The sequence below is a fragment of the Acromyrmex echinatior genome, chromosome 4 (assembly GCF_024713525.1).
Source record: "Acromyrmex echinatior isolate Ae372 chromosome 4, ASM2471352v2, whole genome shotgun sequence".
Taxonomy (NCBI): domain Eukaryota; kingdom Metazoa; phylum Arthropoda; class Insecta; order Hymenoptera; family Formicidae; genus Acromyrmex; species Acromyrmex echinatior.
In genome coordinates, this window is record NC_141855.1 from 7,866,988 (window position 1) to 7,884,078 (window position 17,091).

At 27.3% G+C, this 17,091-nt stretch overlaps 1 protein-coding gene across 2 annotated transcripts in view; it reads right to left on the minus strand.

Moving 5' to 3' along the window:
* Nucleotides 1–10,791: 10,791 nt before the first annotated feature.
* Klc (kinesin light chain) overlaps nucleotides 10,792–17,091 on the minus strand; it is a 30,574-nt gene continuing 24,274 nt past the window's right edge. For both annotated transcript variants that reach the window (XM_087405798.1, XM_011066785.2), the window contains one exon: nucleotides 10,792–15,197. In XM_087405798.1, coding sequence (XP_087261924.1) covers nucleotides 15,168–15,197 — 30 coding nt within the window. In that variant the 3' untranslated portion in view covers nucleotides 10,792–15,167. The remainder of the gene's footprint in view (nucleotides 15,198–17,091) is intronic.

Sequence of the window (17,091 nt, forward strand, 5' to 3'; positions counted from 1 at the left end):
TTTAGAGCAGCTAAAAGAATTGAATCTTTTATTTATAGATAATGTCTGTAAGATATGATTAAAGTCAATGAAATGGACTATTTAATAAAAAAGAGAAACGTTTCTTTTATTATATTGCCAATAATAGTTTCAAAGAATTATGTTTAATTTTTAAACGGTTCGCATAACGGAAGGTGCACAAAAACAAAAAAATAATTAAATTATTAATCTATATTAATTCTGAAAGCAGGAATTGCGTTATTTGCATGACAGTATTATTCATATTAACGTTGCTTTTTTTATGACTCGTGTGATACCGTTCGTACAGACAAATGCGGCCGTGTCGCGTGCCGCTCTTCTTCACATTTCTTTTTGAAACATATAATAATCGCAAAAAATGCTAGATATATAATAAGAAATGTTGTATTTTATAAATATTCACGTAATTCGATTACTAGAATGATTAATTATTCATAAAGTACAACGTTTCGTATTATATTTAGCATTCTTCGCGATAAGATTTCAAAAAGTAATGTGAAAAGACGCCGCGACACAGCTACGTTGTTTGTACGAGCTTCGGTAAGGGAATAATAACTGCGCGATAACTAAAAAATAATGTGAAAGAACCGCACGCGACACGATTACCTATTTCTAAGAATCTCAGTAAGGGACCGCGCAGTAACTACGCGTAAACGTAAACATGACGCGCCGCTCCGTGCCACCCCGTACCATCCTCAACACAAGGTCGCGCCAACCGTCGTCTAACTGCCGAAATAAAACGAATATTACGAATAAGTAAAATAATATATTCTTTCCATTTTTAATGTTCTTCGATTAATAAAACGATTATTTCTAGTTTTAGTGGCGCGAGTCGTTTAATGCGATATCATAATTATATTGCGATATACCGAGGAACATATTTGATAATTTTTATAATTTTATTTTATAATTTTAAATATTAATTTTTCGTATCAATTACAATGTGCTGACAAAAGAAGTAAAAAGAGATTCTTATTAGCGTGATTTTCCTTACATAATTGTTCACGTGAAATGATGACATCCCAATATTATATCTCAATTTTGATTACTCTTTTTTGTGATGTACAATTAAATAAAGATTAATAATATGTCATCCTTTTTATAAACGAAGATAAATACAAAAATTTATTTTGAATTATAAAACAATTTTGACTAAATAGAATAATAGCATGCATCTAACAATAAGAATCTCATTTATATTGTTAGTTACATCCGCGATCGCACGAAATATTTAAAATATTCATGAGCTGCGTATGCGAGTAATGAATCTCAGAAATAAAGGGAAAAAGTGCAATACAACCTATAATCCTTTTCAATCCTTAATATACTCCTTAGTTTTAGGCAATCTTATGTAATTCGCGTTCGTAGATATTACTGTTAATTAATGCGACACGCGGAGCGACTCGGAAACACGTCCGTCTCCCACCGAGATCGCTTAGCGAATGCCGAAGTGACGATCGACCACCGCACCTTGCCCCCCTACGCCTTCGCTCCGCGTCCCACCGCTTTTCGTCGCCAGTGACCCCCTTCCCCTACCGAGCTTTTCGCCAGATGTTTTTAGATTTCACCCAACTATCGCGTATGAAAAATATTCAATGATTTATTCAATTATATTTTTCATATTTTACATGATTTTGACAAACGGATATCGCCGTACATTTCGCGTTTTGCTTTGTGGCATCTCGGGCACAATCCTATATTATTTGCATGTTTTTCTTAAACGAATTAGTAATTATTCGCGTGAGATATTTTTAATATTTTCAATAATTCTCAATTTTCATAATTCTTTTTAATGATCCATACTTCAATAAAGATTGATAAAATATTCTATATATGTTCTTTATATAAAGATAAACGCAAAAAATTTTAATAAAATGAAACAATTTGTGTTAAATACAGGTTTGGTTAAAAGTACTAAATATCTTGTTAATCGTTATTTAATTTTTCAGTTAATAAATTCAATTAATTAAATTAATATTTAAACAGAAAATATGTATAGGATTGTCAGGTAGTAATTAGTTAAAACGTTAAAAGTTAAAAAAAAGTTAAATAGTTAATAACTTTTAATTTAATTAATTTTAAACGCATTAATTTTTAACTTCATTTAGTTACTTTTAAACTTTAATTTATTAACTTCTTTTAAATTAAAAATTTGTAAGCCATTAACTGTAACTTAATTTAGTTTAAAAAAAACATTAAATAAAGAAAAATTAAATAACGATTAACAAGATATTTAGTACTTTTAACCAAACCTGTATTTAACACAAATTGTTTCATTTTATTAAAATTTTTTGCGTTTATCTTTATATAAAGAACATATATAGAATATTTTATCAATCTTTATTGAAGTATGGATCATTAAAAAGAATTATGAAAATTGAGAATTATTGAAAATATTAAAAATATCTCACGCGAATAATTACTAATTCGTTTAAGAGAAACATGCAAATAATATAGGATTGTGCCCGAGATGCCACAAAGCAAAACGCGAAATGTACGGCGATATCCGTTTGTCAAAATCATGTAAAATATGAAAAATATAATTGAATAAATCGTTGAATATTTTTCGTCGTTTGAATACGCGATAGTTGAGTGTAATCTAAAAACATCTGGCGAAAAGCTCGGTAGGGGAAGGGGGTCACTGGCGACGAAAAGCGGTGGGACGCGGAGCGAAGGCGTAGGGGGGCAAGGTGCGGTGGTCGATCGTCACTTCGGCATTCGCTAAGCGATCTCGGTGGGAGACGGACGTGTTTCCGAGTCGCTCCGCGTGTCGCATTAATTAACAGTAATATCTACGAACGCGAATTACATAAGATTGCCTAAAACTAAGGAATATATTAAGGATTGGAAAGGATTATAGGTTGTATGCACTTTTTCCCTTTATTTCTGAGATTCATTACTCACATACGCAGCTCATGAATATTTTAAATATTTCGTACGTTCGCGGATGTACGGTAACTAACAATAAAAATGAGATTCTTATTGTTAGATGCATGCTATTATTCTATTTAGTCAAAATTGTTTTATAATTCAAAATAAATTTTTGTATTTATCTTCGTTTAAAAAAAGGATGACATATTATTAATCTTTATTTAATTGTACATCACAGAAAAGAGTAATCAAAATTGAGATATAATATTGGGATGTCAAAATCATTTCACGTGAACAATTATGTAAGGAAAATCACACTAATAAGAATCTCTTTTTACTTCTTTAGTCAGTACATTGTAATTGATATTTAAAATTGATATTTAAAATTATAAAATAAAATTATAAAAATTATCAAATATGTTCCTCGGTATATCGCAATATAATTATGATATCGCATTAAACGACTCGCGCCACTAAAACTAGAAATAATCGTTTTATTAATCGAAGAACATTAAAAATGGAAAGAATATATTATTTTACTTATTCGTAATATTCGTTTTATTTCGGCAGTTAGACGACGGTTGGCGCGACCTTGTGTTGAGGATGGTACGGGGTGGCACGGAGCGGCGCGTCATGTTTACGTTTACGCGTAGTTACTGCGCGGTCCCTTACTGAGATTCTTAGAAATAGGTAATCGTGTCGCGTGCGGTTCTTTCACATTATTTTTTAGTTATCGCGCAGTTATTATTCCCTTACCGAAGCTCGTACAAACAACGTAGCTGTCGCGGCGTCTTTTCACATTACTTTTTGAAATCTTATCGCGAAGAATGCTAAATATAATACGAAACGTTGTACTTTATGAATAATTAATCATTCTAGTAATCGAATTACGTGAATATTTATAAAATACAACATTTCTTATTATATATCTAGCATTTTTTGCGATTATTATATGTTTCAAAAAGAAATGTGAAGAAGAGCGGCACGCGACACGGCCGCATTTGTCTGTACGAACGGTATCACACGAGTCATAAAAAAAGCAACGTTAATATGAATAATACTCTCATGCAAATAACGCAATTCCTGCTTTCAGAATTAATATAGATTAATAATTTAATTATTTTTTTGTTTTTGTGCACCTTCCGTTATACGAACCGTTTAAAAATTAAACATAATTCTTTGAAACTATTATTGGCAATATAATAAAAGAAACGTTTCTCTTTTTTATTAATAGCCTATTGACTCTAATCATATCTTACAAACATCATCTATAAATAAAAGATTCAAATCTTTCTGCTCTGAATTTATTTCGTAATGATAACGAATTGTAGATGTGTGTTTGATATTCGTTCGTGATGGGAGGGCTTAGTACCCAGAGGATATTTATACGAAAAGAATTTTTTTCAAGTATTTAAAAATTGTCGGATCTATCTGAATGATATTTCTGGATAAATTTTTAGATACTTGAGTAAAATTGTTCTCTTCGTATAAAAATCCAATGGAGAAGCTAACATATCCATATCGCCGATTTACTTGGAAATAAACGAACCGCAGCCGGTTCATCGCGTCGCGCGTTTGTTTCGGGAATGTCGTTCAAGTTATCGGACTCAAGTTATAGTCCGCGCGCGCTTATAATGCATTATTCGCGAGTGTTTTACGCGAGTGTCCTGTGCGAGAGGATGTCAACCTTCTGAGAGGAGGAGGAGGTCTGGGAGAGGCATCGAGCATCGTGGAGCAACCTTACGGTAAATATTATTTTTTACTTGTGTAAAATTAATTAATCTTTTTTTATTTTTAAATAATTTTATTTGATAATGATTTTAAAATGTTTATTTTTAAATCATTGTTAAATAAAATGATTTAAATAATTTTATATTTTATAAAATAGATAAAATAATTATATATATATATATATATATATATATATTCTTTAATTATATATATTGTCTAAAATAATTATATACAGTGTGGGGCATGGGAACCAAGTGTTATTGGAATAATTATAAAATCGTTAGTTTTTGCTGTAAAAATAATGTATTGGTAGAACAATATTTGTAAGAACATAGCATTTTATAATAATCATGTACGGAAAATTAAATTTCGCATATGATGTCCGTTTTCATTGACGAAGGCATTCAGGAAATTGGCCTCTACTCTTTTCAGCAGATCTCTGTTAATTTAATTGATTTGTTGACGAATCGCTTCCTTCAATTCTTCTAATATACGAGGTTAGACCTCCGACTTCAGCCACCCCCATAGAAATCTGCGGCGAAACTTATGTTGACTGCTGGACCGCAGTCACTGACTTACCACTCCGAACAAAACAATCATACGCGAACATGCTTTATTGTCCATGGCTCCACGAAGGCAACTGATAGTGAAATGCTATGAGCCAAGAAATGGAATGCTTGCCGCATCCTCCTCCTTTCCTTAATGGTCGAATATTACATTTCAAAAATGCTTGGTTCCCGTGCCCCATCCTGTATTTTTTAAAGATCTTAGCAAAAATAAATTTTATAAAATTGTATAAAATTTTAAAATAATTTTTAAGTAACTCTCCTTTTAATTTAAATAAAAGAAGAGTTACTTAAAATTTAGATAAAATAATTATATGTATTCTCTAAAATAATACTTATATATATTCTCTAAGAAGATCTTAGCAAAAATTAATTTGTATGAAATTTTAAAGTAATTTAAATAATACTTTACAATTTTATACAAATTTTATTTTTGCTAATGTCCGTTTCTACCAATGTGGATTAACTTTAAAAATTTCGGTTCAATTTACTCTTCACCTTTTTCTTATAACTAGAAAAAGATGAAGAGTTAATTGATACGAGATTAAAGTTAAACTGCATTGGTAGAAAAGAGCATAAGATCTAGAGAATATATATAGAGAAAAGTCGCCGATATACTGACATAGATCTCCTAAAGCGACATCCTCTTATTTTTCAGAAACTAACTGTTACACTTTATTAATAAAATCATGATTTGTTTAGTTAATAATTAAAGAGGTACAAACTCATAATTCGTATATTTGTGACTTATTTCTTCGCTGTGATGATCTATAGCAAATCAATTAGAAACGAATTCTACGATGAAAATAAAATTCTTATGATTTTCTTTTGTAAATTGCGTAGTTTAAATAACAGTGATTATATTATTAATAATATTACGTTATTCTAAATGCTTGTGGTTTTCTAAATCAGTTTTATTTATATTATTTTTTCTCTTAATTTTTTCATAACATGATTTTAAATATAAAATTTTGTGATTAAAGCGCCACATCTGTCTGTAAAACAGATCATGAGCTAACTTCATCTTTATAATGTTACTTTATATGTTAAATAGCTCTATTGGAGCTGAAAACAATCATCCATATATAGAATAACTCTTAAAAAACTATCGCGTTACATATTTCGCAGAATAGCATAAAGTAAATATGCATATAATTCAATAAAAATATATTATAACAAAGTAAAAAGATTCTAGAATATCTTATATATATTCACTTGTAGGTACTCTATGTACATAATTCCTGTAAAAGAAAAAAAATACATAGCATTACTGCCTACAGTTGTCAGTTTTGGAGCCCATTTTGTCAGACGTTTATTTTTGCTTATGAAAAATATGTAGCAATAATTAATTGCTACATTGTAAACAATATTATAAAAACTGCTTATATTATCTGATGGAAGACACTTTTTAATTTGTACTTATGTTTTTAAAGTTTTATTTTTACCTTTTGTTAGAGAATATTGTCTAAGGACAAAATAATATGTCGGTATCTATGATTTTCCCTTAATTATTTTAGAAAAAATATATAATTATTTTAGAGAATATATAATTGTTTTATATATATTTAATTAAATAATAAATACAAAAATTCGATGCTTACAAAAATTATATTTTCAAAATTGCATGATTATTTTTCAGCAAATTATATGCGTTCATATAGCAATTATTTTTTAAAGTAATAATTATTTCTCTATTTTAATTTAAATTTTAATTTATTTGTTTACAGAATCATCATAGCGTTGCAGATGTAACTCCACTGTTGCGCATCGGATCGGTGAGTGATGAATCAACATTTTTATTGGGATAACGGATGTATGATAATCTTATTAGTATATTATATACATACTATGCGTACTGAATACATGCATACATACGCATGGATTTAGTAACAATATAGAGACAAATTTATGTATAGCATTGCATACATCCGTTTCCTTAAAATGAACAAGTTAAAACTGATTAGGATAAAATTATAGTTATGTATGCCTGATTCTCTGGCGAATTTTATAGATCTATCGAATTTCTAAAAATAGGCGTTAGAAAATAGAGAAATTTTAGAAAACTAAATTTGAAGGGAAAATTAAGCGGGATAATATGACAAAGTGTGAACTTATAACAAGAGCATTCATTTCTTTATTCTTTTTAAAACTTGCACAGCATGTTACTTACAGCCTACGTATTATAAACTTAAATGATTGATACAACGTATATACAAAATTATACAAAACAGTTAATCCTCAGAGAAAAAAATCTCGTCGTGTAATCCTTTCCACGCATCTCTCCTTCTCTCTTTTTCATGAATTATTTACATGAATTAGCAGGCAGTTATATAAATAATGATAAATTCTTCGGTATTTTGTGTACATATCTCGAAAACGGAAGTGCGCGAAAGATCGGCAGTTTTCTGCATGCAATTCTCGATATCGATAAAGATAAAGCCGTGACGATGGAATTACGAGCTATCGCACCCCGTTGATAATGATTCCGTTTTTATTGGAAATTAGTTCGGCCTCGTAATGTCCGGATCTGCTGTACATTCTTCTTGAATGGCCGCCATATCTGTTACAAATACATACTAATTTATATAACATGATATCAATCCTATTTATTTAATAATTAGAAAATAAATTTCGCGCACAGAAAAAAATGTTACGGTTGCCACAATCGGAAGTAATGATAATTTTCGCCCATCAATACTGATTGTGATAATTGTAAGATAGATATATTCTTCTTTATAGCCATAACCGTTAAAATATGCCAATCTTACAGTTATCACAATCATATTACAATTCTTATAACCAAAAAATATATTGATAGGCAACTTTTGGTCGTGGCAATCGTAACCATTTTTTTTTCCGTGTGTATACATTATACCTTAATAAATTTTCAATACATTATCCATAGTATATTTTAAAATAGTTTTAAATAATTAACTCTTTGTTTACCGACGACTCCATGGAGTCACTCTTTTGTTTCATAAATTGCTTGCTGAATTTTTATGAAGTTTGGCCTATAGGATAATTTGATAAAGCTTTATTCGAATTGAGATAAAAATTAAAAAATTCAAAATAGTAGATTTAGTATAACGAATGGAATTTCAAAAAAGTAATTTAATTATCATAAAACTCGGTTTTAGAAAGTTTTAAATTGCGAAGTAACATTTCCAATTTCCAATTTCCAATTTCCCTTTGAATAGGTACTAATTTCCAAATTTTTAAACTCTAATTTTCAACATTGTGACATTAGAGTCTCGTGGAGATTACTGTCTTTTTAAAAATTCGATATTTTTAGGCTATATTCAAACTCAGAAATATTAAGAATCTTCTAAAATCAAGTTGCATAAGTTGTAATCAGATTATTTTTTTGAAATTTAAATTTTAGAATTTAAGACCAGAATCGAATTCAGTGTTCTCTTTAGAAAGCAAAGTCTTCATTAAGTTATTTTATTAGAGAGCTCCGATCCTCAAAAGATTAAAATTAGTTTATTTCATAAAGTTGTTATTTAATATAACAGATTCGATGAATGGGATGATTGTATTTTACACTGCACTGTAAAAAAATTACATGTAAAATTGCAACAATTATAATAGATTTTAGGATCCATTATTAAATGTGTATCTTTATATAGATACACCTAAAGTCACAACTAATAAATAACATTTTTTTTTATAGTAATTAAACAATTGCAGCAAATTTGAAAGCAAATTTACAATTACATTTAAATTTATAGAAATCTTTACATCTTAATTAGCTGAATTTCATAAAATTTTTCTTAGTTATTTTATTAATATGTATAAAAATATAAATATTATGGTATATTACCATTATGTTATATATTACAAAAATTTGTACATTTACATATAAATTATAAAATATACTATTATTATTGTATAATTTTCTGTCAAACATAAAAATATATTTATACACAATTAGGGATAAAAGTATTAATTTTTATTAATTTTCCACATATTATTTTTATACCTATTTTTCATGTAATTTTAATATTTTTCTGCAGTGTATGATCCGAATTGGTGCGTCTCTTTAAATTGTTTTGCACAGTTGTGATTTATCTGTATGCGTTGCCACTTAGACTGTACGGATTATCAGAGATTATCCTCGGGGATGTTTTCGTATTCATGTTATTATGCGTGCCGTCACTCAATTTCGCGTAAAACATAACGGCGACGTTTTGATCTTTCTTTCATTCCGCGATTTGAACATTTTCGGTGTTTTTGACCGGCGTAGCTTTTCGTCTGCGAATATAATTCGTAAATATGTTTTGAACAAAATGTGCATATTATCTCGAGAATTAATACTCACAGCCTAAGATAAATTAATCTGAGAATAATTAATATAAAGATAATAACGCTAGCTCCAATGCCAATGCTCGTGTTTACACCTTGAGGTTCTGCTATCTCATTCGTGGCCACTGCAATACAAACAATCATGTACCTGATTCAAATTTTTCATTTTTCATACTTATTTCCTCGACGCGTAAAATAAACAATTCGTAATATTAATGACGTTAAATTTATTTTAAGTAATCTGCTGTTATGGATCTTTGATGAAAGATTTTTTTAATATTCAGTTTTTAAAAAACTTTGGAAATTAGCCGATGGAGTTTGAAGATTTTTCAGTTTTAGTATAAAAATATCTAAAAAGTGATATTATTTAAATATACATTTCAAAGATATGATATCGATATCGATATCTTATTTACATTCGCATTTTGGCTCTCGTCGCTCCAGTATCCTGTGTCCAAACATTTCCTTAGAAATATGCCGATCCTTTCGTACTGCAGTAGGCAGTGATACCCGCGGCTCCTCTGTAAATCGTCAATCCATTCACTACTGTTACTCTACCGTTCTCTATCGGTTCCGGATGCTTATAATCAGTTAAAAAGATATTGCGAATGAATTTTAAATTATTCTAGTTCTTCATAATACTTTAGTTACATATTTATTAATTTATTATTATATGTATATAAAATTATTTATACTGAATGATATAAAATTTAATGTCTTGAAAATTTATTCATAAAATATTTTTTTATTTTTTCATATAATGAAATTATATTTATATAACGTGAATTTTGATTATAAAGATTATTAATATTATTTACTAAAAATATTTATTATTAAATTTTAATAAATACGCTGCCAGAAATTGAAATTGCAACACTAAAAAATAGATTAGAACGAAACTCTTTACCATTCATGGAACAATATAAATAAATGACTAAAATTTCAGAAAATATTTAGCACTTTTAAATCTTTGTGGATGGGCAACTCTGTTTGGGGTCATCTTCTCTTATTTAATATATATATGTATATATTATTTGATCGATATATTCAATATAATGTACAATAGACGTTTCGATCCTATTGCGGATTCTTTTAATATCACAAAATGATCATTAAAATACAATTAAAAATTTTTGGTCATACACTTAAAAATTGAAATAAAAAAATCGAATTATGTGACATGTGGCCGTGTTTTGTGATGTAGAAGACGTATAAGAATAATATGTAAATGTAATAAATGTAGTAATATGTAAATGTTAGAATTCTTGTTGATTTTGCTTGGACATTGAAGGAAAGAATGTATAAGTGGAAATATTTATTATAAATCAAAGCTTATACATATATGCATGTCATTAAATAACAATATGTTTGCACCTGAGAGCTACATTACGCTTCGAAAGCTCCTATTAATATTATGCAACCGCATATATAATAAAACAGTATCTATCCATGTAAGTATATGTATCCATTCGTGATCCGATAATATACTTCTCGAATATTATTTAGATTATCTCTTGTATCATTCATACCGAATACAAAAGCATCATTATTTTTTTTAGAAAACTTCGTCGTAGATGTAATATTATTATATTAATTCTAGACAGCGGTTTTTCACAATGAAACAATGATAGTATAGATTTTCTATATAAGAAAAAAAAGAATTTTTGCTGATCTTATGTAGAAAGATGAAAAAAAATTAGAATAAAATAGAATGGCGTTAATTCTGTTTATCGATCAAATCTATTTGAGCAAAATGATAATTTTATAGAAATGCAACAAAAGTATAACAAATTATTTTAATAACAAATTATTAAATTTTTCTCTTTAATTTAATGTACAGCAAATCATATTTTAGAAATTCGACTTCATTTATTCCTTCTTATAGACAAATAAGTTAAATCAATCTTCATATTTGAAAGTTTTGTTATTTTTAGTATTGAATATATTTAAAATAAAATGTAAATTAGAAAAACATGACATATCTACATAATTACATTTTCTAATCACGTGATAGTTATATGTAAATAATAATTATGTTTATTACATGAACGTAAATAAATTTTAAATGATCACAAATATTTCGAAAATAATACATTTAATAAGTTTCAAATAAAAAAAAATTATTTTGTTTCGAGCGATATGACGATTTTCATGTTTGATGAAAGTATTTTCGAAATTTTAAAGTTATTTGATATTTTGTTCAATCTAACTATATTTGGTTTTTTAATCGATATTCGTTATCACTCTGCACGCAAAATTACTAAAAAAATATCGACATATAAGTATTTATGAAATATCTTGTATTTTATCCTGATATATTCGGATGTAAGACGAAATATCTTGTAAAACAGTCGCTGCCCAATGACATTAGTTCAGTATTTTTAAACTTGAAATGATAAAATGAATCGATAGACATAAAATAATACATAGCGTCAAGTTTCATATCGCATATGCATTAGTAAGTATATGTGAATAATAAGGCCAATATCAATTTTTCTTGCCATTATATTATTCCTTGTCATTGTATTTTATAAAAGTTTTTATTATATATATATATATATATATAAATTTTTAAATAATAACAGTACACAACAGAAAGAGAATACATTAGATAATTTCAAAACATTGAACCTATTATATCTATTTGACTTGCAGATCTTTCCTTAACTTGTAATTTTACTAAAATGGTTTAATTTAAAATAATCTCAATCAAAAAAGGAGCATTCAATCCTCAGTAGACACAGAAATTTAAGCCTTTGATATCACGGAATTTATATAACTTCATTACAAACAAAATCGTTCGAAATAAAAGATTTAGAGATGTAATCGGAACTAACAATTATTTTACGTAATTAATTATAATCTATTGTTATATATTAAGGAGTTTAAGAAATTCTTTCCTAGACGGAATAAAAAAAATCTTATGGAATGGGAAGCCTTTTATATATATATAAAATGTCTGCTGAGGATCAACATTTATTAATTTTAATCGAATTGAAAGAGAATTTAGGCCTTTAAGCTCTCAGGCACATAAATTGGAACAATATTAAAGGCATGTAACAAAAATAAAGCAAAAATGATAATGTAAAATATTGTAAGTGATGAAAATAAATAAATAAAGTTTTCAAAAAAGATTTAATTTACAAATAGATAAATATGCAATATTTTTCTTTCCGTCAAGACGTGAATTAAACGTGTACATTCAATAGAACCGAATACAATGTTACGCAGTTTCGAATGCATATAGTTTTCATTATTTTACTGTGTGTATATTTACGTAGTCAAACATTTCCAAGAATAGGAGATTAAAGAGATCAAATGGAAAGTCTAGAAGAATGCTCAATTGCAATGCATCGATTTGCTTATTGTTAACTTCTTTTATGTTTTTTCATTTTCACGAAAACATTCATTTAAAATAAAATAATATATGTATAATGCGAACAATATTAAACTTTTTATTTGAACTTTTTTAAAAATTATAGAAAAAATAATCGTTTTCATTTCGAATCCAGGGATATTCAAAAATGATAAAACACAGTAAAAAAAGCTCGAAAAAATATGTTAATAAAATATGTTTCATTTTAGTTTAGAACTCGTAAGTGTGCAAGTTGACATTAAAAAGACGAAAATTAAAATTTTCTTTTTACGACTTCCAAAATTTATTTAAGAAATAAAAACAGTTTTAATTAATAACTTTCAACAAAGATTGATTTAAATTAATTCAAACCATTAATTATAATACAATGAATAGAAAATATTTCTCATACGTAAAAATTAATACACAAAATATCAATACTTTGAGTTATACAACAATACATAAAATTAATTTATTTTGATAATAATAATATAATTCTATTATAAAAATAAATTATTATAATCTTAATTACATTTTTAAAAAACATTTTTATATAACTACACTCAAAAAAATATATTTACATACATTTTTCAAGTGACAAAATTATGTTGCACATAATTTAATATTTGAAATTGATTTTTTCCTCTCGTCTATATCTCTCAACTTGAAGTACAGTTAATTGGAATTAACTCGAATTTCTGGCATGTAGTAAAAGTTGCAAAACGGAAATAATAACTAAGAATTTATTATTAAAAAAGGCTTAACATAAAAAATTTTATACTCTGTTTATTTTATGCTCCATAGTATTTTTGTAAAAAGAATCAAATTCTCCTGTTAGATATTTAAAAAAATGATTCAAAGCGTCAATCTTTTCGATGCCAACTATATGTACACTTATGAATGGAAAAGATAATCACAATTTTTTATCTTAATGCAATGGAATATGTCAAAGTCATGAGAACGATCTCGAAGATTTTGACGTATATCGAAAATACATGTATTGCACTTTCGAATCTAGAACTCTAGAATCATGCAAAGAATCCGGATTATTTGACAATATATTATTCAATTCCCTAGTTATCTGACCATCGCAGTTGAATTACCGTGATGAAAAAAGCATTTCGTTTAATTTTTCCAAGGGAGTTCAATAGCGGAAAAAGTGGGGGAGAGGGGAGAAGGAGGCAGAGGAGAGGGGAATGAGAGCGAGAGATAGGGGGGAGAGAGAGAGAGAGAGAGAGAGAGAGAGAGAGAGAGAGAGAGAGAGAGAGATCTGAAGTTAAATAATATGTTAGATTCGGATTCAACCATGTACCTTACGGCAGACGGTGCACTTTTTCCACACGTTAAAATTCTGTAAAAATTACAAGCATTACATTTTTTTTGCAATTTACTAGCTGGCATATAATCCAGCGCAATTGAAAACTGACTTATATTAATCGAATGGTTTTATTATCTGTTTGATAAACAAATAGACAAGTTTTACGCTCACAATTTCTGCTACAACATCGCTGCGTATGTCATTGATTGTGACATTATCCTTCTATTGCATGAAAAACATATTGAAAAAAACATATTGAAAAATTTACACTTTAATCTTCTAAAGTTTATGTAAAACATAAAGTAAAATATTGCTAAAACACAATTTTGTAACAATCTATAGGATGGTCCTTTTATCAAGGGATCTATTTTTTAAATATAGATTTAAAAACTAATTTTAAGAAAATGTGTCCATAATGCCGCAAAAAAACTATTTCTTACTTAAGATAATCATCGAAATGTGCGAAATTAATATAAATTAAATATATATGTAAATCTAACAGTTGCACATTCAATTAAAACTGAAAAAGTTAAAATATCACCATAGAAGAAAAAACGCATATGTGGAAGTATTTTTATCATTATACACGTGCAAATATGAAGTTGAAATTAATCAGATTTAGCTAGGACAACGCACATTATCGAAAAAAATATAAATAGAAATAATGTACGTGATTTAAATAATTATTCTTTTGAATTTTCATTCGATTACTCGATATCTTTCAGATTTATTCTTATAATCGTTTGAAAACGTCGTAAATAGTAATTCGTGCTAAACAGTAAAATTGTCCGCATGAAATTATGAATAAAAATCTAAAAGCAGAATAAATTAGCTCGCATAACAGTGAGTTTTTCGTTAGAGAGAAGTAACTGGAATGTGTGCTGTAAACGATCCGAACATCATCCGTCAATGCAGAATCTCCTTTCGCCTCTTATCATTCGCACATTGAGATTATAGTCTAATGTAGTTCTCGTAAAGTAGTTTTCGTCAATGAACGTTTCCTTTACTTCGCACGAAAGGCATATTTCCAGTCCTGCAACAGAATGGCAACAAGTTTTAAGCCTAATTGTTTCAAAAATAAAAAGAATCTTGTGTCTTCGATTATTTCTACGGATAATATACCTCTAAAAATTGAATAATATAGAAATAATATAATAATTTAAAGTTTGGATATCTATAATGAATAAATCCATACAGAAATAATAAATTACGTTATTTTTTTTTATATAATTACTAAATGAAGTTAATATACATTTTTTACTTTAAATATAATATTAATTATATCAATACATAAACAAATATTATGACACTTTGATGTAAATTAATGATAATTATGTTAATAGAAACTTTTCCAATTCCTATAAAGAATATTCTCGCACTTCATATGGTTTTCTGCATTTTATATGATATTCTTCTGTAGTAATCCTACAATTTGTGATTTAATATTGACGTCAATTCTATTTTTATTAAAGACACAAGATATTTATAATTATATTTTATACAATATTAATAACAGTGCTCTGAAAGAACCGCATAGTAAATTAGTTAAATTAACTAATGAGCATTTATATTTCATCATAGCAAGCACACAAAAATCGTGAAAACAATTATGATACACAATTATTGTTTCGGCATGCAATTCCACACAACAAGTTTACATTTACTTCTTCTGCAACTTCCTTAATTATCTAGTTATTAATATTAGTATTCACATTCTGTTTTAAAACTTATTATATTCGATACAATTATATTTATTATTATTATCACTATATTTATGAATTTCACATCAAAGGCATTCATTAATTATTAGAAAATAAAAATTAAAGAAGCAAGTAAACGAGAAGATGTTTTAAAAAAATTAAATACAGATTTTGTATATAATAATATAAAATCCATATCATATATTACCAATAACTTTTATTTTCAATATAAAATAATTTGATTATTTATAAAAATAATCAACCGATATATTATACAATCTGATATATATTTTTAATCTTTATATAAAAAGTGTATCTTTATAAGATGTATTATCTTTTTATCGACTTGCTCCTTCAACATTAACCAGATATTTATTCATTTAAAAGAAATAAAATATCTAGAAAGAAATAAACAATAAACAAAAACAATAAACAAAAATAATCGCAATCAGTTAAATTATGTGCTTAACGAAAATCTCTATGTACTTTTCTACGAAAAAAATACGCACCTTATTATTTATCCTTTCGTCATCGGCATTGATATATTTCCGCTATGTCATCGTCATCCTCGTTTTGTTACCTCGGATTCCGCTCAATTTATACTCAAGAACCAAAAGCGAAACAAAAACGACAACGCAAGTTGATCCAAAGAACGAATCTCATAGTTAAACACAAGTTTGCGTGCAGAAAAATGCACAATATTCCATTCATTACGAACATTACATTATACGTTCCATAAATTTCTATTTTTTTTCTACATGCCTTTTCGGCGTTCTAAAATCAAACGTATTGTAGAATCCATCTATTCTAAAATTGAATTAATGAGTATAAAAAAAGGACAAATCATATTTAATAAATTTTTCAGTATTAAAAAAACTGTTAAATTTTAATTTCAGTGAAAAGATTAAGAAAATTATTTTTGAAAATTTAATTGACATTTAATATTTTTGAAACATTTCTGAATCTTATCTATTGAATAAAAAATTTAGATTTCTAATTTGGACTCATACCCTTTCTACACTCGAAAATATAAATTTTGTGGTATACTATTACATATTTACCTTATTTACCTTAAATTATATTAAACAATTATTTCTCTTTATGTTGTAACAATATGAAATAATTTACATAAAATAATTTTCAAAATAGTGTTAAAATACTGACTATTAAAATATCTCTTTTGATTGCTCAGATTTAATTTGACTATTTAAAAAACTCATCAAAGAA